The sequence below is a fragment of the Candoia aspera genome, chromosome 5 (assembly GCF_035149785.1).
Source record: "Candoia aspera isolate rCanAsp1 chromosome 5, rCanAsp1.hap2, whole genome shotgun sequence".
Lineage (NCBI taxonomy): Eukaryota > Metazoa > Chordata > Lepidosauria > Squamata > Boidae > Candoia > Candoia aspera.
Window position 1 is genome coordinate 96,656,505 of NC_086157.1, and position 27,196 is coordinate 96,683,700.

The 27,196-nt window shown below is 39.1% G+C and overlaps 1 protein-coding gene across 1 annotated transcript in view; it reads left to right on the forward strand.

Annotated features, from left to right (window-relative positions):
• Positions 1-6,988: 6,988 nt before the first annotated feature.
• The window catches only part of XPO4 (exportin 4), a 73,844-nt gene continuing 53,636 nt past the window's right edge, over positions 6,989-27,196 (forward strand). Inside the window, exons 1-4 of the mRNA XM_063305771.1 lie at positions 6,989-7,068; positions 18,820-18,925; positions 20,840-20,981; positions 23,021-23,159. Of these exons, the coding sequence (XP_063161841.1) occupies positions 6,991-7,068; positions 18,820-18,925; positions 20,840-20,981; positions 23,021-23,159 (465 nt within the window). The 5' untranslated portion in view covers positions 6,989-6,990. The remainder of the gene's footprint in view (positions 7,069-18,819; positions 18,926-20,839; positions 20,982-23,020; positions 23,160-27,196) is intronic.

A 27,196-nucleotide genomic window follows, 5' to 3' on the forward strand; every position in this document is an offset into this window, starting at 1 on the left:
TATGCAGAGTGAATTGTCTTGGCAAAATTCTATCAGCCTATGTCCTGCTTCGTTTTGTTCTCCCAGGCCATACTTACCTGTAATTCGAGGTGTCATTTGACTGCCCACCTTAGCATTCCAGTCTCCTGTGATGAAAATAACATCTCTTTTAGGCGTGTTGTCCAGTAGGTGCTGCAGATCCTCATAGAACTGCTCTACTTCAGCTTCTTCAGCATTTGTGGTTGGGGCGTATATTTGGATCACTGTGATGTTAGATGGCTTGCCCTGAATTCGAATTGAGATCATTCTGTCATTTTTTGGATTGTATCCAAGCACTGCTTTAGCCACTTTACTATTAATTATGAAGGCTACTCCATTTCTTCTGTGGTCCTCTTGTCCGCAGTAGTAGATCTGGTGGTCATTTGATGTGAAGTGGCCCATTCCAGTCCATTTCAGTTCACTGACGCCCAGAATGTCTATCTTTAATCTTGACATCTCACCAATAACCACATCCAATTTGCCCTGGCTCATAGATCTTACATTCCAGGTTCCGATGGTGTGTTGATCCTTAGAACATCGGATTCGCCGTTCACCACCAGCACCGTCGGCCGCTAGCCGTCCTTTCGGCTTTGAGCTAGCTGCGTCATCACGTCTGGGGCTAGTTGAGCTCATCCTCTGTTCCTCCCCAGTAGCATTTTGACCATCTTCCGACCTGGGGGTCTCATCTTCCGATGGTATACCGACATATCTCTGGTTGTACTGATCCATTTAGTTTTCACGGCAAGAATACTGAGGTGGGTTGCCATTACCTTCCCCAGGGATCGCATTTAGTCTGACCTCTCTGTCATGACCTTCCCGTCTTGGGTGGCCCTTCACGGTTTAGCTCATGGCATCATTGAGGTGCTCAAGCTCCAGCACCACGACAAGGTAACGATCCTTTGCTGAAGTAGCCTTCATAATTAATAGTAAAGTGGCTAAAGCAGTGCTTGGATACAACCCCAAAAACGACAGAATGATCTCAATTCGAATTCAGGGCAAGCCATCTAACATCACAGTGATCCAAATATACGCCCCAACCACAAATGCTGAAGAAGCTGAAGTAGAGCAGTTCTATGAGGATCTGCAGCACCTACTGGACAACACGCCTAAAAGAGATGTTATTTTCATCACAGGAGACTGGAATGCTAAGGTGGGCAGTGAAATGACACCTCAAATTACAGGTAAGTATGGCCTGGGAGAACAAAACGAAGCAGGACATAGGCTGATAGAATTTTGCCAGACAATTCACTCTGCATAACAAACACTCTCTTCCAACAACCTAAGAGACGGCTTTATACATGGACTTCACCAGATGGACAACACCGAAATCAGATTGATTACATCCTTTGCAGCCAAAGGTGGCGGACATCTGTACAGTCGGTAAAAACTAGGCCTGGAGCTGACTGTAGTTCAGATCACGAACTTCTTCTTGCACAATTTAGGATCAGACTAAAGAGATTAGGGAAGACCCACAGATCAACTAGATATGAGCTCACTAATATTCCTCAGGAATATGCAGTGGAAGTGAAGAATAGATTTAAGGGACTGGACTTAGTAGATAGGGTCCCGGAAGAACTCTGGACAGAAGTTGGCAGCATTGTTCAGGAGGCGGCAACAAAATACATCCCAAAGAAAGAGAAAACCAAGAAGGCAAAATGGCTGTCTGCTGAGACACTAGAAGTAGCCCAAGAAAGAAGGAAAGCAAAAGGCAACAGCGATAGGGGGAGATATGCCCAATTAAATGCAAAATTCCAGAGGTTAGCCAGAAGAGATAAGGAATTATTTTTAAACAAGCAATGCGCGGAAGTGGAAGAAGACAATAGAATAGGAAGGACGAGAGACCTCTTCCAGAAAATTAGAAACATTGGAGGTAAATTCCAGGCAAAAATGGGTATGATCAAAAACAAAGATGGCAAGGACCTAACAGAAGAAGAAGAGATCAAGAAAAGGTGGCAAGAATATACAGAAGACCTGTATAGGAAGGATAACAATATCGGGGATAACTTTGACGGTGTGGTCAGTGAGCTAGAGCCAGACATCCTGAAGAGTGAGGTTGAATGGGCCTTAAGAAGCATTGCTAATAACAACGCAGCAGGAGACGACGGCATCCCAGCTGAACTGTTCAAAATCTTGCAAGATGATGCTGTCAAGGTAATGCATGCTATATGCCAGCAAATTTGGAAAACACAAGAATGGCCATCAGATTGGAAAAAATCAACTTATATCCCCATACCAAAAAAGGGAAACACTAAAGAATGTTCAAACTATCGAACAGTGGCACTCATTTCACATGCCAGTAAGGTAATGCTCAAGATCCTGCAAGGTAGACTTCAGCAGTTCATGGAGCGAGAATTGCCAGATGTACAAGCTGGGTTTAGAAAAGGCAGAGGAACTAGAGACCAAATTGCCAATATTCGCTGGATAATGGAAAAAGCCAGGGAGTTTCAGAAAAACATCTATTTCTGTTTTATTGACTATTCTAAAGCCTTTGACTGTGTGGACCATAACAAATTGTGGCAAGTTCTTAGTGGTATGGGGATACCAAGTCATCTTGTATGCCTCCTGAAGAATCTGTATAACAACCAAGTAGCAACAGTAAGAACAGACCACGGAACAACGGACTGGTTTAAGATTGGGAAAGGAGTACGGCAGGGCTGTATACTCTCACCCTACCTATTCAACTTGTACGCAGAACACATCATGGGACATGCTGGGGTTGAGGAATCCAAGGCTGGAGTTAAAATCGCTGGAAGAAACATGAACAATCTCAGATATGCAGATGATACCACTTGGATGGCTGAAAGTGAAGAGGAACTGAGGAGCCTTATGATGAAGGTGAAAGAAGAAAGTGCAAAAGCTGGCTTGCAGCTAAACCTCAAAAAAACCAAGGTTATGGCAACCAGCTTGATTGATAACTGGCAAATAGAGGGAGAAAATGTAGAAGCAGTGAAAGACTTTGTATTCCTAGGTGCAAAGATTACTGCAGATGCTGACTGCAGTCAGGAAATCAGAAGACGCTTAATCCTTGGGAGAAGAGCAATGACAAATCTCGATAAAATAGTTAAGAGCAGAGACATCACACTGACAACAAAGGCCCGCATAGTTAAAGCAATGGTGTTCCCTGTAGTAACATATGGCTGCGAGAGCTGGACCATAAGGAAGGCTGAGAGAAGGAAGATTGATGCTTTTGAACTGTGGTGTTGGAGGAAAATTCTGAGAGTGCCTTGGACTGCAAGAAGATCAAACCAGTCCATCCTCCAGGAAATCAAGCCAGTCTGCTCACTTGAGGGAATGATATTAAAGGCAAAACTGAAATACTTTGGCCACATAATGAGAAGACAGGACACCCTGGAGAAGATGCTGATGCTAGGGAGAGTGGAAAGCAAAAGGAAGAGGGGCCGACCAAGGGCAAGATGGATGGATGATATTCTAGAGGTGATGGACTCGTCCCTGGGGGAGCTGGGGGTGTTGACGACCGACAGGAAGCTCTGGCGTGGGCTGGTCCATGAAGTCACGAAGAGTCGGAAGCGACTAAGCGAATAAACAACAACATGTAATTTGAATTCATCCTACAAAACAATTAATGGAAACATGTACACATAACAAAACCAGAATGTACTGAGTTTTATGGTCCCAGGTTTTCCATCTGTGACTTTCTACTTCCCACAAAATAAAACTGTGGACATTGAACAGTGAAGCAATGATGCTTCCCTCAACTCTGGATACAGTATTTGCTGATTCTGTAAAGTTTGGAGGTGTAGAAGGCTAGTTTGTGTTAGGAACTGTCAGTGAAGTTGAGTTATTTGTGTGAGATCTATGTTGTGAGAAATAAAATGAGCAGTAATACATTATACATGTTAAAGTTATGGTTACAAAGGGCCCCCTAGTGGTAAAGAAGGCATATGTTCCAATAGTCCTATATCAGCCTTCCTCAAATTGGTGTCCTCCAGGGCTGTTGAGTAATTCCTTTAATCCATAGATAGCAAAACATGCTAGCTAAGGTTAATGGGAACTGATGTTATACACATCTAGAGAGCACAAGATAGGGAAAGCCTATGTAAAAGCTCAATTTCTTTGATGCTACAAATATTTAAAATTTTAAAATGAAGCATTGATTGTCACTAAATTCAGTCAATTTTCTTTAAGTGCTAATATTATACTATACGGATTCGCTATGATCTAATTCCATCAAGGATTCTATTACACATGTAACCTGAAGAAATCATGTCATTACCACACTGCCTTTCAGTGAAGAGGAGATAGGGTTCACAACTGCTTTCTACTGACCCTAATATGGCATTTGCCTTCATTTTTTTACAACTTCCAAATATTTGGTTGTTATTGAACTCTCCACCAAATTCCAGTTAGTGAACTCTCCAAATTCTATTCTCAAATTAATTTTACCAGCTTAGATCCCATCAGCATATGGGAAAGATGGGTTTTTTTCAACATCAAAGTACATTGGTTTGCATTTGTTTTTACTTAACTACATTTCTTATATCCATGTTAAATCATTCTCATCACATTTGGAGACAGATATTGCGAATAAGCCATTTGGAGCTTTTCTCTGTAATTCCTAATGATCTTCTAGTTAGTGAAGAACTAAATGAAACATGATCTTTTATCTAGATATTAAGATATCCACCATATGGACAAGTGCAATTTCAGTAGTAGAATAATTTAGCCTTACAAGATTGGCTGTTTCAAGTGCTGAGGAACAATCTGTCCGGAAGATTAGACTCACGATGCACATTCAAGGAGAACACTTTGTCCAGCGTTGCTGCTAATAGTTCCTTGTGAAAGAAGCTGTGGGATTATAATATTGGGATCATCTCTATATTCCTCTTTATTATGAATGATATACAAGATAGTTTGCATATTCAGTTTTGACTAACTGCCGTATGTGAATCCAGCCACTGTGGTTTATGCCACAGCATGTTGCATTAATCTATCAAATTATGGTTTATTCAATAATGGCTTAATTAATGATCAAACCATAACCCATCAATGTTTTTGTGTCCATTCTTGGCATCTGCCAGGCTTTCTACCCACCTTACTCATGTAGGAAATAAACTAATTTTTAAAATGGGAAGCTGGCATGCCATGAAACAAAATGCTAGTTTCTAACATAATATTCACTTCCAAGAAAGCCTCTGCACCCCACATAGGCCCATGAATTCCTTGGAAATAAAAATGATGGGCAGCTGTAGTCATTGTACTTATAAAGGGCAGAGGGAATAACCTTGAATAAAGAGGAGGAAGAGCTACAACCAAGACAATGGCCAGATAAAAGAAATCTGAGTCTGGCCCAGAATTGTAACCTGAGAAAGCGTCTCAGACAAGACCCTCCCTAGTTCTCATGAACATAAAGACTTGCAAGATTGTTACTATAACCCTATAATAAAAGTAGTATTAGCATGCATGACTTTGATTTCTAGCCCTTTATGGGAGTAGGTGAGAGAAAAGGGCAGAAGAAACTGAACATTGTTGTATAAATAGAGCTAGCATTTGATACCCACCAGTGATATGAATTCTTTCATAATGGCATCATAGTTTTGCTAAATAACTCTGCTTACCTGAGCCTTTGTGTCCTGGGAAATAATTTACTGCAGTACTGTATATGCCTTGCCAGCCAAGAAAGGATTGACATTTACTTATAGTGCTTGCTTCTTTCTATTGTTTTCACTATTGCCTTGGTGTCGCAGGGCTGATGGTGCCATTCAAGTACAGAAAACTTTGGGCCAGATGAAATGCATCTGTTAGATATGTATGCTGTAAAGAGCTCCATACTATGAGCAACATTTCAGATGTTTAAGCTTAATTATTACATGTTATTATGCATTATAAGTTCTCATAAAACAATAATTCTTATATTGAATTCTTTGAAAGAACAGAATATCCTTAATAATGGAGATACATATGGTTGGTTCCATGCTTTAGATATAGAATTATCTAATTTTCACCTTTATCATTGGCATTATGTGAAGTTCAATCACCTTTCTCTTTCAAAATTTTGGTAAACAAGGAACTGGAAAGCAGTAACCAACTTAAGCACTGTCTCTAAGTTATGCGCTATGCTTCTTGGGAATAAACTGTATTCTTTATTTGTTTCTTTTATCCGTGTCCGATTGTAGGATACTGTCTGGACAAGTCCCTGCAGTTTTCTTGACAAGATTTTTCAGAAGTGGTTTGCCATTGCCTCCTTCCTACAGCTGAGACAGAGTGACTGGTCCAAGGTCACCCAGCTGGCTTTGTGCCCAAGGCAGGGACTAGAACTCAGTCTCCTGGTTTCTAGCCTGGTCCTTTAACCACTACACCAAACTGGCTCTCTTATTTTTTATTCTATTCTTTCTTTAAAACCAAACCCAAATACACAAAACCTCGGAGATGGTTTGCATTAGCTTCCCACTTGCTTGGAGAACAAACCCTTTGACTTGAAGGACCCTCCCTCAGCAACTTTATGGGTTGGAGTGGACTGGAGTTATTCGGGGCTCAGTATGAAAAGAAACCGGCCCAGGTCCATCGGCTTTTTCCGCAGTTCGGCCGGCGAAGGGCTTAAACGTTGTTATTGGGTGCTCTTCTAGGGATGTTGATGTTCTCGTTGGGGGGGCTTTTGGGCTTCCGCCGGCCGCTCCCAGGGCACGAAACCATGTCGTCACCTCCTCAGCCCCTCTGGCTTTATGACTGCGAGGGGTTGGAAAGGGTCGGGTCGCATTCCCGCATCCTCCCGACCCGGCCTGGCGGAACTGCTCTCTCGCCATCTTCCCCGAAGCCATTTCAGGGGACGACCCGCAGCTTCCGCCACCCCCGCGGCCGGCGGGGAGCGCCTCACGAGCGCTCTGCGGCGCCGGCACAACCCCCCCCCACGCCCCGGCGCTCCCTCCCGACCCGTCCGCCCTCCGGGATCGCGGATTGGCTGGGCGGCTGCCTCGTCCCAGAATGCAGTGCATGGCGCGTCATTGAAGAGAGACCATGATGGCGGCGGCCGCGGCGGCGGGGGGAGCCTCGGAGGTGATCGCCCAGCTGGAGAACGCGGCCAAAGTGCTGATGGTGAGGGCGCCGCGCGGGGCGGCGTAGCGGCGGCGGCGGGGCGGGTTGCGTGGTGGGTTGCATGGTGGAAAAAGCCGGCGTCTGCCCTTCGGGGAAGCCCTGTGAGTGCCCCTTCCCCGGGGATGGCTCCCTTTGGACTCCTCTGGGAAAGCATCCTCGGATAACCCCGGGAAGTGGCATCGCCTTTCGTGCCTTAGAAACTTTGCAACGGGCCGGGTCTCCCTCTCCCATTCTTTCTTGTCTGAAGCTGCAGCCCCGTGCACCCTTCCTCGAGCGTAAGCCTCTTTGACCCCAGGCGGGCAAAGACGGGCAGGACCACGCTCTTGGCCAACCTTCGCTTTTGTCCCACTCGGCTTCTTTCCATAACCCCTTACTTTTTTTAATGTTGTTTGAGGCTTGCATTTCCTTCATTTACATAATCATATCCCTACATAATCCTTTCCTTTTCACTTCGACATCCACGTGCTCAAATTTGTAATCAGGAGTGGTCCCCCACTTTTCCCTGTTTCTATCTTGGTTTCCTCCCCCTCCCCTTTTAATACCATTTTTCATGTTTCCTGGTAAGAATTTTTTAATATCAGCTGCTAATACAAAACACATTTTTACCTATACTGTATGTCTCCTGTTTTTTTTTTCTTCTCATATATTACCCTCTTTGTGGTACCGGAGTGGCTGTTCCATTTGCTTTTTGTCTTTCTGGGCAGTCGGATATGTAAAAAAACCAAGTTTCAGTAGCAGAAACTTTTCTTTTAAGAAGGTTGTCTGCAAGGCTACAAACTCATGCTCCAAAATGCTTCTTGTGACTAAGCTAAAATAACTTTGTATTTGTCCTCTCATTGGATTAAATATATTAAAACTGGACAAATTCAAAACTCTTCTCTTTTTTTAAAAAGAACTTGATTGATTTTGAAATTCAAAACTGTTCTCAAAGAGCAAAGAATGCTTGCCTGTAATCAGCAGTCTTCTAGATTAGTGGCCTTTGCTATGCCAATTTATAGAATGTGTAAAGTATCAGATTTTGTAATCTGTTCTGCTTCCTGAGAGAGGAGATAGTGAACATTAACTATGATAATCCCACGCAAAAAAGAAACAATCTACAATCATGATTGTTTATCTAGGTTTTGGTATATTGGCTTTCTTTCCATGAGTTCAGAATGAGTATTTATCTGGATATGTTTTATTTTTCCCCTACCTAACAATCCTTTGGTGTGATAGGCTGTGAGAGTGTGATTGGCTCACAGGATACCCAGCAAGCTTCATGCCCTACAGGGAATTTGAATCCAAGTTACTAATTCTTTGCTCACCAATAAACATATCTGCAAGGACACTGGTAATAAGATTGCGTTTTGGAAATATTTTGCCATATATATATAAATACACACACACATACACATACACATAGACACACATAGACTGACTGACTGACTGACTGACTTTGGATAACAATTTTTCCTTTGAAGTATAATCTTGCATTTTGGTGGTGTGACAATTCTTGTAATTCTCTGTGGAGTAGCAATTTCTGATGGAAAACAGAATCTTTTTGGTGGGAATAGATCCTCTGATTCTGGCCAATTATTAGCTAGAAATGATGTTATATAAAAGGTTAAGAGAGCTCAGTCATGTCCCAAAGATAAACACAACAATTTTGGCATATATTGTTCATTTAAGGCACTTAGGTTGCATACTTTTGAAAGTAGGGCCAGGCTGCTTAGGCTGTCTATATATTGAAGCCATGTGAGTAGCTCCTAGGGATTTAGAACAGATAGAAGTCTGCTTTAATTACTTTTGTTGTGAGGTAATTGAATGAAATACTGGTTTACATGTTATGTGGAGGAATGCATTCTAGATAGTAATACCACATTTATCTGTTTGTTTAACATACATTTGCATAGATAACTTTTGAATTATGCAGTGATAATTGGGCTTGACTCTTGGTGATTACATGAGAATGTCCTGTAGTAAACAACAGAATGGAAATGGTTTGCCATTGCCTTTTTTGGATCTTTTATGGCAGCAGCTTTACAGTTTACCTGAATAACTACTTGCATTGCAAATAACACACTTTGAGCACGTGAAAAAGTCAGGAAAAAAGATTCCTGGCTAGCCATCTCCCTCAAGTGGATCTTCTCTGTTATACTAAGTTTTAATAGAGAGTAGAATACAGCATTCAGATAACCAATAATTCTAAGACAGTATAGTTTAGTACTGTCCCATATGAGATCTGTGAACATCTAGCTTGGCTCTTAAGGAGTCTTTAAGGTACCTCAGTCAAGAGTTTAACCTGTCTTTTTGCTGCTAAGCTTAAGCAACTTCGAAATACAAAACTTGCTAATACAGAAGGTGGGACCCAGGATGCCACCAGATGTGTCCCAGATGATATAGCTGGCTGTGCATACAGGTGGTAACTTACGCTGATTTCTCCCCCAGCCCATGCAACCTTTTGGCTTTTTTAGTATCTATAGATGAGCTAGAAGTTCTACTCAGTAGAAGGCAGCCTTATGTATTCCTATGTCATCAGTTCTTTGACTATTAACAAACCATCTGAGAGAGCCATAAACCATGGAGAACATATATCTAAATGAATTTATTTGATAGTCTTTAAGATTGCCTCCTACCATAGAAAACTCTGCATCTAGTCAGGAAATTGCAAATCTCATAAAATACAGTAATGTGGCTTTAATTTGGTCTGTGTAATTCTTTTACACAAAATGGTATTAGTGCTAAAAAAATCTTCTTAAAAGTTTACTAAAGATTCTTGATAGTAATGATGAAAATATTGATGTGAAGAGTCTGCTAAAATAAATTGCAACTGCTGGGATTGGTATAAAAATGTTTTTTTTTTTTTTATGAGTGTGAAATAATTTGACATAACATCATCTCAGTTTTACCCAGTTAATTTAATGATCAGACTCTTTTGCACTATTATGAAGTTGTAATGTGTTCCTTGCATGAGTACACAGGGTGTGATCCTGCCAAATATTGCTGAATTACATCTTCTAGTATCCTTCACTATTGGCCTTTTGGCTGGGGCTTCCAGGAATTGTCCAAATTTGTGCACCTATTTGAAAGCTTTTTTTTTTAAAGCCATACTGTAGACTTGATCTGAAAAAGCAACCCTGCCCCTGCAGGAAAAACAAAAACACTAGGAAGAAAAAAAAACTATAGACTTTGATATATAGGTGTTTAAGCTTATATATTACAAGTTAATTCAGAGGGTTTAATCCCCAAAGTAAGAATCTTAATATTACAACCTTAGACTACAATTTATAAACATATATGTGGACATTAGTCCAACTGAACTCACTGAAGTTTAATTCTGAGTAAGCATATTTACTGTTTGCATTTTCAAACAGTATATTTAATAGATATAGTAAACATAAGAATTATATATCTGCTACTTATATCTTGAACATACCCATAGTTACATTCCTTTGTCTTTTTTGCTAATTTTAAGCCAAGTCTCTGTTAAAAAATGAGATTTATTTTTTTGTCAGATTTGCCAGAATTGCAAATATTTGACAGTCAGACCTCTGGTTTGTAAAATTTTAAATTGGTATTCTGATTTTTTAAAAAACTTTGGAGGCAGATACTGCCAATCAGAATACCAATCTAAAATTCTATAAACCAGATGTCTGACTCTGTCAAATATTTGCAATTCTTTCCATCAATCTTATTCTAAATGTATGCTCTTTACTATAATTGTGTGAAGGCTAGAGATGTACAAGTCTATAAAAAGAGAAGAACTTGGTAGGAAAAACGTTTTTCTTATTTTCCCCAGGACTATATATAGAGCTCCTTGTCCTTCCCAGTTGGCTTTAACATCCCTAACACAGGCCCTTTCCCCAAAGATGCAGCTTTCCTATAGTTGGAAGAACTAAAGATGCCAGGGATAGAAATGAGACTGGCCATGGATATTTCGTGTCTTTAAAATGCTTAGAGACAGTGGAAAATTTGTAATTCAGTATGTGATACTTGGATATATTATGTGAAAGGTTGAGTGGATGCATTTAAAAATTAACTTTTTTTTCCTTTTTGGTGTAATTAAGCTCAGCAGACTATCAGAGAGAGCAAGATGCAGCACCTTTACATGGTGACTGTTGTACGTAGCTTTTCCCTGCAGCAACTGATGAATCAGAGCTGTCTGTATTGTAGTGTGTGCTGCCATCCCTGTAAATCTAGAACACAGTAAAGTAGAACAGGCAGAACTCTTGCCAGTGAGAAAGTTCTGTTCTGAAAATAATCCTAAAGAATGGGAAATGGGAGGTAATTCATGATAACCTCGCACAGCTTCTACATACAATCAGTAATATTTCTGGCAGGAGATCAGGCTTCCCTAAACTTTGTGGTTCCCATATGATTGTCCTTCAGATCCCCTAATTTCTGCAAGTAGACCTATTAAAATTGCTGAGATTTGCTAGTCATGACTAGCCTAAGTCCCACTGATTTCAGTAAGTATATTCAGTGTGACTAAGTAAGGATCAAACCTTAAGCTTTTATACAATACTGTATTCTTATGGGTTGATAGTTCAGATAATATCGTAATATGTTCTATGTCATAGCTGATTATGATCTTGGCAAGGGCTTTGCTCTGAAAGTTGCCCTATAAATATTTTAAACAAAGATTGTTTCCTTTGCCAATACTTGTTTGAGGCAAGGGTATGAAAGACACTGTAAAAGTATATAATACTTTAATATTAGAGAGTATAGAATATTCTCTAAAGCAGCTTTCCAAAATGATATTTCCCTGTAACATATCTGGAGCACATTAGATGGAAGAAGATTGCTATGAAGGAGTATTTGGCTATTAAGGTGTTTGGAATGAAGAGCTGAGTAAATGAGGATTGTAAACATGAAGTTGCTAATTAATTAAATTGATTTGGGGTATTATTTAGAGAGAGATGAGTTATTGTAAAGAAAAATCACAACATCTAAGCATGTTATACCACAGAGAAAAATAATTTTAATTTCACATGCTATGTTCAACATACAAATGTATTTTTTTCCCCATGAATAAGGGAGTCCCTTCCTAGCCTAGCGAAATATGTATGCTTGCCTGAAAAAACACTTAACACATTGACCTGGCTTACACATCTTACTAAGCCATAATGTAATTTGTTTGCCTTTGGCTTAGCATACTATACAAACCCAGTCAATTATGACTTATACAATAAGCATGCCTAAGCAAACTATGGCTTAGTGCAGTGTGTGAATTTAATCACTGTCTCCAATGTTTCTTGTATTTTAACAACTAGTACAGTTTTCAGTATTGAATATTGGAGTGGGTTATTCTGCACATAGATTTCTGTCACATTTAATTTTGGGAGTTCTCAAGAGCTTAAAATGCCAAATTCTGCACAGACTGTTTCAGATTAGCTAGATATTCTTGTCAGTTATGATTTTGACTGATGATTCTTATTTTTGTTTTTGTTGATCTCTGACTTGACTCTAAAAATAGTTTTTAAAGTGCCAAACTGAGATGTGATTATCTTTAGATGCTGTCTTGATTCAATGTTACTAATAGAATAATAGAGGAATGTCTTTATTTTTTAAAACTTTTTGTAAATTCTTATCTAATGTTTACGGTTTATAAATTGCTCTTATTTCTTTTTCCTTTTGTTTCTCTTCAGTTCTCTTCCTAAATATTTTTAAAAAATAAAACAAAGATTTAAAATATTGAAGTGTTTTGAAAGTGCCAGCTAGAAATATGATATCAGCGAAGTCTGATTTTGGATACAATCTATGTGAAAAGTAAAAGCAAATAGAATTGGGCAGAGAAGAGGTCTGTTTTCTTCAGTCCTTGTCCCTGGATTGTTTTTGAAAGAAGATCCTTGCTGGTAGCAGTAGCCATCAGTTACACAACTAAAGTGAAATTTAACTTCTATGTACAAATATTGTTTTGTTAGATTTATATCCTGCCTTTCTCTGGCTATCTGAAATGTTCTCCTAAAAAGTGAATTATAATCATTTACCCTGGTTTAGCATCTATATGTTTTGAGAGGAGCGTATATTTTCAGCTGGATTTTTATTTATTTGGATTTTTGTCCTGATCTTCAAAAATTTCCAAGATATTACATCTTTCTATCTCTTAATTCTTATATTCCAGCACATCTTTTCCCTTGACCTTCACTTCCCAAATCCAGTTCAAAGGCTTCCTGCTCCTTCAGAAGATTATACTCTTCCTATCTTGTCTCAAAACATCTGTAAGATCCTTCCTTCCTTCCTTCCCTCCCTCCCTCTTCAAAATCCTCATTTTTCATAAATCATCTGGCATACCTTTCTAGTTCCTCTTGCATGCCATGCTGGGTAGGAATTCTGGGAGTTGTAGTCCCAACACATCTGGAAGACAGGTTGAAGAAATCTGATTTACTATGAACACACTTGTAATAAAGACTAATATGCATATTTAAGTTATTAAATCCCTATTTACAATGTGCCTGTGCTTCTGTTCATATGACTGCTCTTTCCTTGTCAAATTTTACATTTCAAGCTCATTGGAACAACTATCTATCCTTTTTGCTGTCTTTAAATATTATGCCCACTGATCCATGTCTCTTTCTCTGCTCATGTATATGGCAAAACATTGAGTTTTTTTAATGTGTGTTCATTGGTTGACATCAAATCTATCTTACATTAAGAAACCAGCTTTGGGTGCATTGGGAAGAGTTAAGCTCATTTCACAGGAATTAAGCAGCATTCATTTAGGTACATTTTTCTAAACACCAATTACAGAAGTCCTCCAGTTACAATGGTAATTGGGACAGAAATTTCCATCACTAAGTGATGCTGTCATAAAGTGTGACATCATGTGACCGCATTACTAAGCAGCAGCAATCCCGGCAATCCCCATTGCTGTCGTTAACCAAATCCCACTGGTTGTTAGGCAGAGACCCACCCTGACCAAGCCATTCCCGGCTTGGTCCCTCCCAGCCCCAAGCCTTGGTAAGGTAAGGGACCGCCTCCTCTTGAACTCCTCCACTCACCTATCTCCCCCTCATCTCTGCCTTTTTTGCCCATCCTGCACAGTGGCACTCCTTGGCAGTGGCTGGCCACCATTGCTCCCAGGCCTCTACTTCAGCCCCAGCACCATCGCTGCCAAGGAGTGCCATCTCAAGCCCTACGCTGTGGCCAGCCACCCCAGCCCCACAGCAGAAAGCCCCAGCTGCCCTTGCTCCACAGGCCCTGCCGTGCCCAGCTCACCTTCGTGGCTTTTCTCCCACTGCTGATGAGGCATGCCCAGCCTGGCCCTATGCAAGGCAGCTGCTGGCCACACCATGTCTTCTTCCTGAGGCTGCGCCTGCTGTTCTCCAACTCACACCCACCATTCTCGCAGTGCTTCAGAAGGCTTCAGAAGCTTTCCAACAGTACACATGTAATGGTATGTGGGAATGACCTTGGGAGATGGGGTGGGGGGTGAGATGCTGCCTAGGAAACAATCAGAGAACTTTATATTGCTCAGAAGGGAGAAAGGATCCATACCTTCTTTGCACAAGTTCAAGAATAGTTGATAAAATCATTACTTTGAAAACTAAATTCAGAATCCAAGCCACAGGACAAACCATGTAAAGCAGAGAGCAGGCTCAAAAATACTGTTACTGTCTCTGAACTCATTTATTCAGCTGAAAAAAATTAAAAGTTCACTGAGCTAGTACAGAGCTTGTTAAGTTTAAGCAGCTCTTTGGATTGTAATTGATATCTTACTTTCCAGGAATGAGAACTTGTAAGCAAAGCAGTTTTTTCCTCTTGAGGTACAAAGTTAATGCTCAAATGTTTGTAATTTGTTTCGTAACCAAAAAAGGATGTATTTTGACCTGCAATTTTGCCTAGAGTTATACGCTCTGACTTGCTGTGTTTGACCACAATGATGGGTTGTGTTTTGAAAGGGTGATAATTTGCACAATGGAACTTCCCTTGTTTTCCTGCAGGCCTCCATTGTCTCCCCCAGATGTCTGACACACAGGGAAAGGAATTGCTGTGTTTTCTTGATGGAGACCATTCCTGTATACAACTATTCTTAGCTGTGAAGTTGCTTGTCTGGAGAAATATCAATTCATTAAGCAAGGTCTTGTTAGTCAAATTTTAGTGTTCCCCTCATTCTTATATGTTATAAAATGCTCATTGGGCTGTTTTATTACTATAAATTAATCTACTATTTTCAGTTTTTCCCTAGCTATTTATAATTCTTTTCATAAATCCTTGTAACATTATGGTAGTACTGCTATTGACGGGGGTCTGTGATAATTTCAGATGGAGTCTAGACAAAGCTTTCCTAAGCTCAATATGGTCATTAAAACTATTGCTGTTACAACTTCTTTGTCTTATCTTTTCTAAGTAATAAATTTGTCAAGTGTGTGTTTGATCTCAAGTATCCTTCTGCTTCTTATTGTAGAGTGTTTGAATAAGTTGTCTTTTATTGACATGTCCTCTTAATAAAGCCAAGAGCCAAATTTTATTATCTCTTGGGCTAATGAAAACATGCTTGCCTTCATATTGCCAGTGTGGACATTCTTATTCTTGCAGCTCTTTTAAGAAAATGTTCATTATTCTTTCATTCCCCCTTTTCTCGGGAAGGAAATATTTTATTGGTTGCCAAAGTCTCCTAATAGTGCTGCAATTTAATAGCAAATAATATTTGATTTGGAGGTGATCAGTAGGACTGTAAGTTCCTTTTGAGGGATGTGTGCGTTAAATTGTGTAAGATGTTTTAGTCTTGCAGTTGGAAGGATTAGATTTGACTTTTAATTAAGTGAAAGTGTTAAATAATTTCATTACTACAGTCTAATATATTCACATATAAACTGTTTATGGCTTCTTGGGCATGTTTCGTATCTACTGCTTATGTAAGATAGTGCACATGTATTTTAGCAAGTTTTTAATACACCCTTTGTGTGGTGAAAGTTACAGGTGTTATAAGACTCTAGCAAGACCCTTACGTTTGGGCATTTGCACAGTGCTCTGCTGTGCTGTGATTTATTCAGTTACAGGTAGGTCTCAGTTAATGATGGTAATTGGGACCAGAATTTCCATTGATAAGCAATGCAGTTGTAAAGCGCAATGTTGTGTGATGGTGTCATTTAGTGATGGCAATTCCAGCAATCCCCAGTTACTGTTGTTAAGTGAGGACCATATGGGTTGTAAGGACCTCACATGATTGTAACTTCCAACTTCCTGCCAGTTTCCCCATTGACTTTGCTTGTGGGAAACTGGCAGGGAAGGTTGCAAATCATGATGTGACTGTGGGATGCTGCGATGGTCAGAAATTCAGGCCGGTTGCCAAGTGTGTGGATTGCAATCATGTGACTGTAGTAGTGCTGTGCTGGCCAGAACTTCAAGGATTGGTCGTAACTACTACTTGTTCAGCGCTGTCACAAGTTTAAACTGTTGTTGAATGAGGTTGTCAAACAAGGACCACCTGTATTTGTTAGATTATATGTGGATCTTCTATCCTGAAAGAACAATGGGCCCCACTGCCTCCATCATAGCTTCATATGAAACACTGCAGTTTGATGGAACTCTCTCAACGTTAGAACAATGGATGGTAATGCAGAGAAGGAGAAAGATAAGAACTTTGCCTTCACGGCCACTTCTTTATATGGGTTGTGCTGTGTAAATGTCAATGTCATGTATGTATTCCATGAAATAATATGTGAGAGAAAAGATATCGGCTGGATTAGTGAGAGGGAGGTGTGGGCCTTTTCCAAAGTAGTCCTATCCTTATGGAATATCTTAATGTGGGATTCATCAGACTCTATTTCTACCACTTACTTACCCAAGCTTTTTCTTGGACTTTGTAGTTATTCTTCCCAGAGTTCTACTTGGAACTGGGAAGCGTTTCGGAGAAGTATTTTAATCTTTGTAGTGAGTTGGCCTTAATGTAACTTGTATTACATGCCAATTTGTATTGCATGCCAATAGATGGCAGTACCTCACCAATCGTGTCAGATCTTAGAAGCTAAGCAGTGTTGGTCATATATGGTTGGGGGACCACTTGAAACGACAGGACTGTAAGCTAAACATCCTGGAAAAAGGAAATGGCAAAAAACATTCATGCTATTGTGAACAAAACTGTATGTATGACATTGCTAGGAGTTGAGCATAGCTCGAAGGAGGCTTTACCTTTTTAGTGATTCTGACTAATCAGGCTCAATTGAGCAATCCTGCTTTTTTCTGAACCAGTTCTGCCTCCAAGAAACCACCACTGTCCTGTGAGGCTTCTCTTAGCAAGGCAGGACAAAAGCTACCAGTTAGAGGTTAGGATTGTTTTTTTTCTGAGTTTCCTGGAAGAAAGCAGCAGCAAACACCCCCCCCTCCATTGATTCGTGTGTGTATAAAATTGAAGGAGTTTGTTGCGTAGCCTAGAAATATTTTACATAAGCAAAATAAATAGTACAGTCATATTTTTTAATGATTTATTAGAGAAAGTAGACATGTTACATGTTGTTTTGATGAAAAATATGCTGGTGTTGCCCTAGAGGGCAGTATACCGCTGCAGTACTAATATCATGCTCTGCGGTGTCTGAAAATTCAGGTCTCTTAACTTTCAGTTTCTCCCTCATAAAAAATAGAGCAACCTTCTCCAGTATCTTTTATATAAAAGTTAATTATTTGCATGCTACTGATAAGAATGAATTTATTGGTAGAAGTATGATTTATCGGTATATCTTATTTGGCTGCTTATCGGCTTTGTGAAATGCTAATAAAAAACCATGGAAAAAAAACAATCACAGTAATGATCACACGCTAGTCAAGTTACCATAATACATTAATACGTAATAATATAACAAACATATTGCAACCAATCCAATATTCATTATTAGTAAGATGATACATACATGATGTTGGAATTGAAAGAACTTTCTTCCACATTTAAAACTGGTGTTTCATTTCTGTTTCTGTGAAATATTGGAAAAAAATCTCAGAATAATCTTCCCTAGCTTGGGTATCCACTAGATCAGTGTTTCTCAACCTCGGCAACTTTAAGCTGTGTGGACTTCAACTCCCAGAATTCCCCAGCCACCATTTGAAGTCCACGCAGCTTAAAGTTGCCAAGGTTGAGAAACACTGCACCAGATGTATAGGCTTTAAGTCCCAGAGTTCTCTACATGGCCATGCTGGTAGGAAATTCTGAGAATTGAAATCCACACTGGGGAAAAGCAGCAGTAGGACAAGTTGATGAACACAACTACATTTTCCATCTGAACACATCTTCAGAGTATTACTGAAAACTACATCATAGAGTTACCATTATATGGTGTTATTACTAGTATTTATTTATTGTTTTTCATTTGATTGCATCTTGGTTTTAATCCTGTATTCGCCTCCCAAAGTCACATTTGCAAAATGGGCGGCTATACAAATCAATATCTTCATCACCTGGTCTGCAAAAGTCCATATGACTGCTAGATGGAAGCTAAGAGTTTCCTGTATCTCTTGCTGTGATGTTGTTGTCCAGAGGTTTGTAAGCCAAATATAGTAATCGTGTATACTGTTATCCTGAATGCTGCTAAGTACTTAGTATAGATTGGATTGGATTGTCAGGTTGAAATAGAATGCTTTAATGGACCTGCTTAAGTGATGAACTTGATTAATTAGTTGCTACCTTATTATTAGCACTACCTTAGCACTACCTTAATTCAGTGTATTTGGTTTTTTTATACATGAAATTAAAGGCTTTTTGTTGTGATATGTACTTGAATAAGAAATGGCAATTTTCTGTATTCCATGGGTAGAAAGAGTCTTTTATTTTCTCTGTAGGCACCACCCTCCATGGTCAATAATGAACAACGTCAGCATGCTGAACACATATTTTTATCATTTAGAAAATCAAAATCGCCATTTGCAGTTTGCAGACATATTTTAGGTAAGTCCTATGTTTCAGTCAGTATACCATTAATTCATAATAATATAACTTTCTAAAACAAGCTGAGGATACATGTGTAAAATGTTGTTCTTCCTACCAGTTTGGATATGTATGTATATGTTCAGATATTAAGCACTGTTAACTTGAAAGTATGCCTCATTGATCTTAGTGAGTTAGGGTTTTATATAAATATGGTTAAAATGTTTGATTCAGATATACAAACACAGCTGATCCCAGAAATTGAGATTTAAGGCATCCTTACACCATAGCAAGAGCTATGCCACTTAATTTATGCTCTTCTGCTGAAACTACAGTGGTTTAAAATATTTCTGGCTTTTCCATTAATTGTACTCAAAATGAGTTGCAGTATTTAAAAGGTCATCACAGAACCAAACTGAAGAGATAATATGTGTTTAAGAAGTTAATGTTAATAAGGAAAGTTTAATAACATATCCAGACAAGGTCCAACAGAATACAGGTAGTCCTCAGTTAACAACTGTTTCGTTCAGTGACCATTTGAACTTACAACAGTGCTGAAAAGGTAGATTTACGACTGGTCCTCAAACTTACAGCCACCACAACGTCCCCACCATCACATGATCACGATCTTGGCACTTTGCAGCTGGTGCCCATTTATCTTGGTCACAGCATTCTATGGTCACTTGATGTCATGAGTAAGGATGGCGAGCAGGGGGCTCCCATCCAGACTGTTAAGCGCATGCGTAGCACTAAGGAATTGGTCAGCCATTCAAAGAGACACAGATCGGGACCGCCTTAACCTTTGGGGTTTATATGTCTGGGTTTTTCCCACGCTTCTTTAGTTTGTTAGGATTCCTGTTATGTACTAGCAATAAAACATTAGAGACCAGTTCCTTGTCTCAGCGTGTTTCCTGGCTGTTAGGACACTTGATCACCATTTGTGACCCTCAGAGTCTGATAAACAAAGTCAATTGGGAAGCCAGCAGGAAGTTGCAAGTTGCAGTCACATGACATTGCACTTTACCTCCATGGGTGATTCACTTAACAACTGCAGTAGAACTGACATCATTAAGTTGGGCATGGTCATGTGATGTTTTACTTAATAATAGCTTCACTTAATGATGTAGTTGCCGGTCCCAATTGCATTAAGTGAGGACTACCTGTAAAGCAGTTATTTTTTTGGCATTTTAATTGCAGCAGTGTTGTGGCCAAATGGAAATCTCTGGGGAGGGTGTTATGAAGAGGCATCCAGAAATAGTAATAATAGAAAAATGGGAAGATTGGTAAAGGCAATGGTGTATATACTTTTCTGGAAAGCTTATGCACCGTTGGAATAGAATCTTCTGATTTCAGGCTGCTGTTTTCTGTTCTCCTGCTGGCTGCAGGAATTGAGCACAACAGCATCACCCCAGCCCCTTTTAGTGGCTGGGTACATGATTGTGGCTGATGGCTTTAACATTTCCTTACTTGTTGGATCAAAATGCACTGAACTGGAGGGTAGCAAAATATTATGGAATGATTGTAGCCACTGGATTTTCATTGGGAGAATTGTCTCTAAAAGTGCCTGCCTTTACCATTCCCATTGCCTTTAAAAATCGCTTTGGGTTTAACACTTATTTATGCCTGATATTTACTTACTGCTAATTTTAACTTGTGATGCTAGTGCTTCTGTAACTTGTTATTTCTGCTGTTGATTTATATATTTATATATTGTTTTAGTGTGCTGCAAAATATATTTAGGTGTCTCTGAGTGTTGTAGAGTACAGGTTTAAAATTGCTATGAACCCTTTAGAGAGAGGTAGTCCTAAAATCCAGCCTATAATTTCAGACATAAATAAAATTTAAAAGCTGTTTTTCGTTTGGAGATTTACAAGGTATGTTTTTCAAGCTTTTGCCTATGGATTATGAGTTTATAATTTTGCATTTCTTTAACAGAAACTAGTAAAGTGGACTATGTCCTTTTTCAAGCCGCCACAGCGATAATGGAAGCAGTTGTACGAGAATGGATTCTGTTGGAAAAAAGCAGTATAGAATCACTACGAACATTCCTTTTAACGTACGTCTTACAAAGGCCAAAGTAAGTACAAGGCATTGTTTAAAACATTTGTATAGGTTCCTGAATAAGAGCTTTAAAAATTATATGCTTCCCTATAGGCCAAAGAAAACATAATTCACGGGTAGAGTAAATGCTGCATGTACAGAAGATTGTTTCCATCCCTGAGATTTCCAGTTAAAAACCTGATGTAAAATATAATGAGGAGACATTCATGATGATTCCAGAGACAGTACTAATTGGAACACAGAACACTTGGTCTACTTGATATAAAAGAACTTCTTACATTCACATGTGCTAGTAATTGGTTGTTGTTGTTGTTGTTTGGAACCTCTGAGATTCTTACTTCAATTGGTGTAAATTAGGAGGTATGTTTCACTCTTGGTAGGGCCACTCCTAAAAACAACAAGGTAGTCGTGCCCTCCTGGAGGTTCTGCTTATTGGGTTTTTGCTGTTCGTTGATACCTCTGCCCTGTACAAGCCTGTCCATTGGCTTAGATCTGCCTGAGCAGTGAGGGATATTGCATGAAAGAAGGGATTGCCCAAAATAAAGTTGAAGCATTCTCCAGTATAGATATAATTTGAGAAGGTTCTTCAGTGTTCCAGAGACACTTTGAATGATGCACAAAGGGCAGATTTCAGAGTGGGAAGGGAAAAAAATGAGAAAGATCCTTGCATTTAAGTAAGATTGTGGCCTTAGTCTTACAGTATATAAAACATGGGATTAGTGCAAATGATTAATTAACATCTGCCTGTCTGTCTCATAGGTATTGTAATGGGCTTCTCAGAGCCTGAGAAAGAGGATGGTAGTTTGCAAAGTATTAAAAGTACAGAACATTTGCATGCTCTTCCTTTATCAGGAAAACAGGTAGCCACCTCCGCAGCATATCAGCGGGTGGTTAGCAAAAGGATCAAGAAAGCTCTGTCTTAACAAATTTTAAAGATAAATTGGGTGCTAAAGTAAACATATCCAGTTGCTAGATTTCTATAACCTAATAATTCTCTTTTATTTCAACAAATATGATTAATCTTCCAGGATATTGTTTGTTAATCATTTTAATGTGATTTAGAAAGTGAGGAACCTATTGCTGATTATAAACTATCCTTTCAGCTATAACTGTTGTGAATAAAAAGATTAAAACAATTCACTAAGTCTAGGAGTACATTTGAAAATCAATCAGCAAAATAGCTAATATCTAGGCTGAATCTAATACTTGGTCCAAATAAATGGATGTAACATTTCTAGAATCTAATTCAGCCAGATAAAATGGTTTGTTGTAAATAGCCATGAGATTTCCATAGTCACTGTATAACAATTTAACAAATAAGTTAGCAACTGTGCTGTGTGTAGGAGCTGTGCAAATTACATTGGAGAACATAGGCAGAAAACACACGGGATGCTGCAGGATATGAACTGAATCTGGCCCAAAGGCTAGATCCTCCCCATCCCCCCCCCAACAGCCTCACATGCCTAGAGGGCTAGGTGACATTTGGGGTTGGTAAATGTCAGTCTGACATTCATCCATTGCCTGTCTCCCTGACATCCTTCAGCCTCTCTGCAGAGGAGCAAGAAAGAACCAGTTGCTTCCGCCCTTCTCTTAGATATGGAGTAAGGGACTACTTTCTCTGTGGTCATGGGGAATTATCCCCAGCCTCTGGGTCAGGAGAGGAATCTGTACCTGAGGATGTCAGAAGATGGGGCTTTCCCCTTTCCACAGGTTCCGCCTTCAAGGGGAACAGTTTGCTTCTACGCAAAGAAAATAAATGCTGGGACAGTGAGGACACTGAAGCCTAAATTAAAAGGCTGGCAGATTACATCCCATCCTTATGTCAGAGGTTCCCTATTCCTGGCTTATAAGAAAAATATATAAATTATATTTAATTATCCTGACAACACAAGAAAACCAAACTCAAAGGAGTAGCAGACAAAAGAATTTTACAGATAATTAGCCCAGTCACTCCTGCTTTCTAAAAGCAGTATAACCAAGAGGTTTTTTTGCTCTGTAAACAATAGCATGGTCATCTTGGTCAGCGCTGAATATATTTTTATTGTTACTTTGCAGCCTCCAGAAATATGTGCGGGAACAGATATTGTTAGCAGTAGCAGTAATAGTGAAACGAGGGTCTTTAGACAAGTCAATTGAATGCAAGAGCATTTTTCATGAAGTCAGCCAGTTGATAAGCAGCGGCAATCCCACAGTGGTAAGTTCTTATGTTTAAAAATGTACATCTTCTTTTGCAAACGTTGGTATTTGGACATTTTCCCATCCTTATACTAATTATTTACTTTCAGGAATAGTTTAAACCTCCTCCCCCCATCCTTGTGTCTTCCAGCTCTGCTGGAATTGCTGTGTCCATTGAGCATTCTCAGAGTTGTAATCACAGCACAGGTGGAAGCAAAGAACTGAGGAAAAATGCATTAATTCGAAGAGATTCCCCATTCTGCTACATGAGTAGGTTGGACCTAAGCTGCTCAAGGGGAAAAGTTTGCCATTAAAAAGAAAAAATGGGTAGGCAGCTGCTGCACAATATATTTAGCAGTTGCAGTATAGCAATAAATTACATTCTATTACGCTGGCACCAATGGCATCGGTATGCTTGGATGCAACTTTGGCACTTAATTACAGCATAAATTATTTTTGACTCTCATATATTTTTGACTCCCCAGTCAAATTATTAAGTGATACCCGTATAGATGTTGAGGTTGAGCACTGAACTGCCATATTTGAAATGCCACCGCTTTTCATATCAGGATGGGTTTTCCAATAGTTGTTAGAGATTTCCTTGTATTTGGTTTGGTTTACATCTGTTCCTTGCTGTGTTCTGTCTGTGAGTCAGCTGTTGAAATTGTCTGAGGAAAGACCTTTTCCACTCCCTGGGGAAGTGGTATGGTTGGGTAGAAGGGGTATGTGCCGACACAGAACTGAAGATGGCAATACAAAATTTACTCATGTTACATTTTTAGAACCTGATGAGGAAATATCCTCCACCCTCTCACGAAGCTCTAAATAGAATTCCAGCACCTTATTTCCACTTGCGCCGTTAGTTCCAATTCCATATGCTGTGCCAGAAAATGAGATTCAAAATGTTCCACTCTGGAAATGAGCTATCTGTACTCCTTGCTAAAATCTTTGGTGGCTAAAATGGAATGATCTGAGAGAGCTTTATCTGCAAAAGAATGAAACCAATGCTATGTTTATAGTAGCAAAAAACTCTTAGAATAGAACAACACATGTCACAATGCTACAAAATGTACAAATATTGATAAAATCCATTGCCTGAAGTGATGAAAACTTTAACCTTATTCTAATAAAGTCTATGTTGAGTATTTGTCAGCAGTTTGATTAGTTTAAACCAGTGTTTCTCGGCTTCAGCAACTTTAAGATGTGTGGACTTCAACTCCCAGAATTCTCCAGCCAGCATGACTGAATTCCCCAACTTTATGACTGCCAGAAGTACTATATTGGAAGACCAGGACAAGGTTTTGGAATTCATACTTAGCTGTTTCTCTTCTCCTCTATTCCAGTCTGGCCAAGGAAAACTAGTAGCTTTCAGGTTGTTCAAGTCTGGCTCATGCTCCCATGTGAATTTCCATGTGTCCATTCTCCTTTTGGTCAGCAAAGCTCAGTTCTTCCTCTTCCAACTTTCCTTCCTTTTCCATCCTTCAGTGGTCCTGGTCACAGTCATTTTTCACAGTTAAGACTCACCAAATAATTACTTGTAATTATTGGACTAGCGCAGGCCTCTCTTCTAACAATGTTTTAATTGTTCCAAAATTTCAGAGTATAGCTCCAAAGCTTGGCAATCATTTTGGGTACGCATGTACAGGAGGATATTTTCCTTCTTCCAGGTATAACTTACATTTCTTTTACTTGGACAAAGTTACCGGATGTTTTCTTTTCTTTGAAAGGAAAGAGAGAAAAATATTATTTCACTGTATTTCCCTCCACTCCTTGGGCATTATAACAAAGAAAAAAATAATTCTGTTGAATGAAATAACTAGAATTCTTTTTATGGGGATTCATAGAGCAGTAACCCAAACACTTCAGATACCTTGTAGCCTCCCTGTGAAGGAAAGAAAATGCGTCAGCCTGCATGCCCAGAAATTACATAGGACATCCCTCCTGCATAATGCTTACAACTGAAAAAAATTAAGATGAAAATTTTTAGTGCTGAATGAATTTTATCATGCCAGAACTTTTCTCTCCCAAGATTTATTTCATCTTTCAAGGGCTTGAATAGGTTGGTGGCTGGACTGGGAGAGGAGAAAGAATTGGCTTACTGGAGAGATACTGTTGAACTGACTTGGTAGCAGAGGGAAGAATCAGTTCAAGAAATCCTAGATTTATATTTTGCAGGTACTAGAGGTGGAAGGATTTATCAAAAACGGACACATCTACCTATGGTATAAAGTCAGGATGAAAAATTCTCCAGTTACTGACTTAAGAATGAAAGGTGAATCTTATCACTCATGAAGTGGTCAGTCTTTATAATAAATTTGTTTTTCAACAATTAGAAGGCACTTCTCAGTTCCATACTACACGTACTCTGGAAAGTTATTTCACAAAGATTTATATTAAAGTATAGGATATCTCTATTGTACATTTACCTTTACCTACCAACATTTTCTTCAGTGAACTCAAGATGACATACATAGTTCCTTCCTTCCCATTTTATCCTCACAACAATTCTGTAGGGTTAAGAGCTAACAATTACCCAGTAAGCTCCTGCATCTTAATAGAGTTGGTCTCTTCTGCCATACTGTAATGCCACTCTCTTTCTTACAGTTGAAGTTGGTCAGCCTATTTTAACATGCAAACATTTGATTGAGTTAAATTTGATAATTCTAAGGCCTGATGCAGATTGCCTGTTGATGATCTCTTGGTAAGAGACTTACAACCAATTGATTGGTTGATTATGTGCCATCAAATCGGTTTTGACTCTTAGCGATCACATAGATTTTCTCCTTGACCATCTGCTTATATCTGCAACTGGAGGTATTTAGTAAATAGTAATCTACATTTAGAAAAGTGTAAAAAAACGTTTTAGTTACTCACTGAGGCAAGGGAAGAATGACAGTCACACAGCATGATTTTATCTCAGGGAACTGATCCCCATACCTTTTGAACCTTTTCCCACTATAGCCAACATTGGTCTCTGATGGACAGAGCTTCTGCTAAAAAGCCAATTACTAATTTTAGTCTGCTTAATTCATGTTTTCCACCACTGATTCCAAGATGCTAAGGAAATGTATGTGGGATAGATCCACTTAACCACAAATGCCTGCAGCTCATTGGTGCTGGATCTCAGTACCGAATTCTCTTTCTGCTTTGGCTATTTGAAGGATTCCCCTTTCTGAGACCTGGAGTGCAGCTTCATCATTCTTTGTGTGTGTCTGTGTATATGGCTGTGTGAACTTTCAGCTGCCTGTGGAGCTGCCTCATATTAATATATAAAAATAGTCTGTCCAACAACTTGTCAAGTGTTGCTTCTAATGTGTTCGCTGAGTTATGTATGCCTGGAAGGTCTTCACTGAAGGAGGGTAAACATGTTCACCATGAGCTATGAAAAATAACAGAATTGGATGAAATTAGCTGTTGGTTAAAAACAGCATGAAATTAAAAATGGATCATACTTCCACCTTACCCCTGAAGACAAAAAAACAAAACCCAAAAGAGATCTAAGAAGACAGTGATAAGTCCTCATCCCTGGTTTTATGTTTGACACCACTGTTATCTTTTTGTATGTTTTAGGATTGGACATGCAAAGTTTGTTTCTGGCTGTAATATAAGATAAAACCTGAAATAGATTTTAAAAAATAAAAGGTAAAAAAGAATAAAGTGATTGCAAAGATCAGGTTTTTTCAGATCTGCCAAAGACTGTTAAATAATTTGCATGCCATAAGAAGGAGCAATACAATGTCTTCTTTGCTAATTACATTTAATATAATATAAATCACCTTTAAAGGTCCAGAAGAGGTTGGCTGACACTAAACTGGTATCCCAAATCCAGTATATCACCTTTTAAAATTTAGTACAGAATATTGTTGATATGAATAGGTAATAAGAATGCAGCCTCTGTTTTTATATTTGAGAACAGCTTATTAATATTGTGGGGACCATGGGTAGGGAACATGTTCTTTTCATATACTTGAACTAGCAATAAAATTAATTTGCAGAAGTTTCAAACATAGAAAAAGGGAATATTATGCTGTACATTGAAGATCGTTCTTGAACATT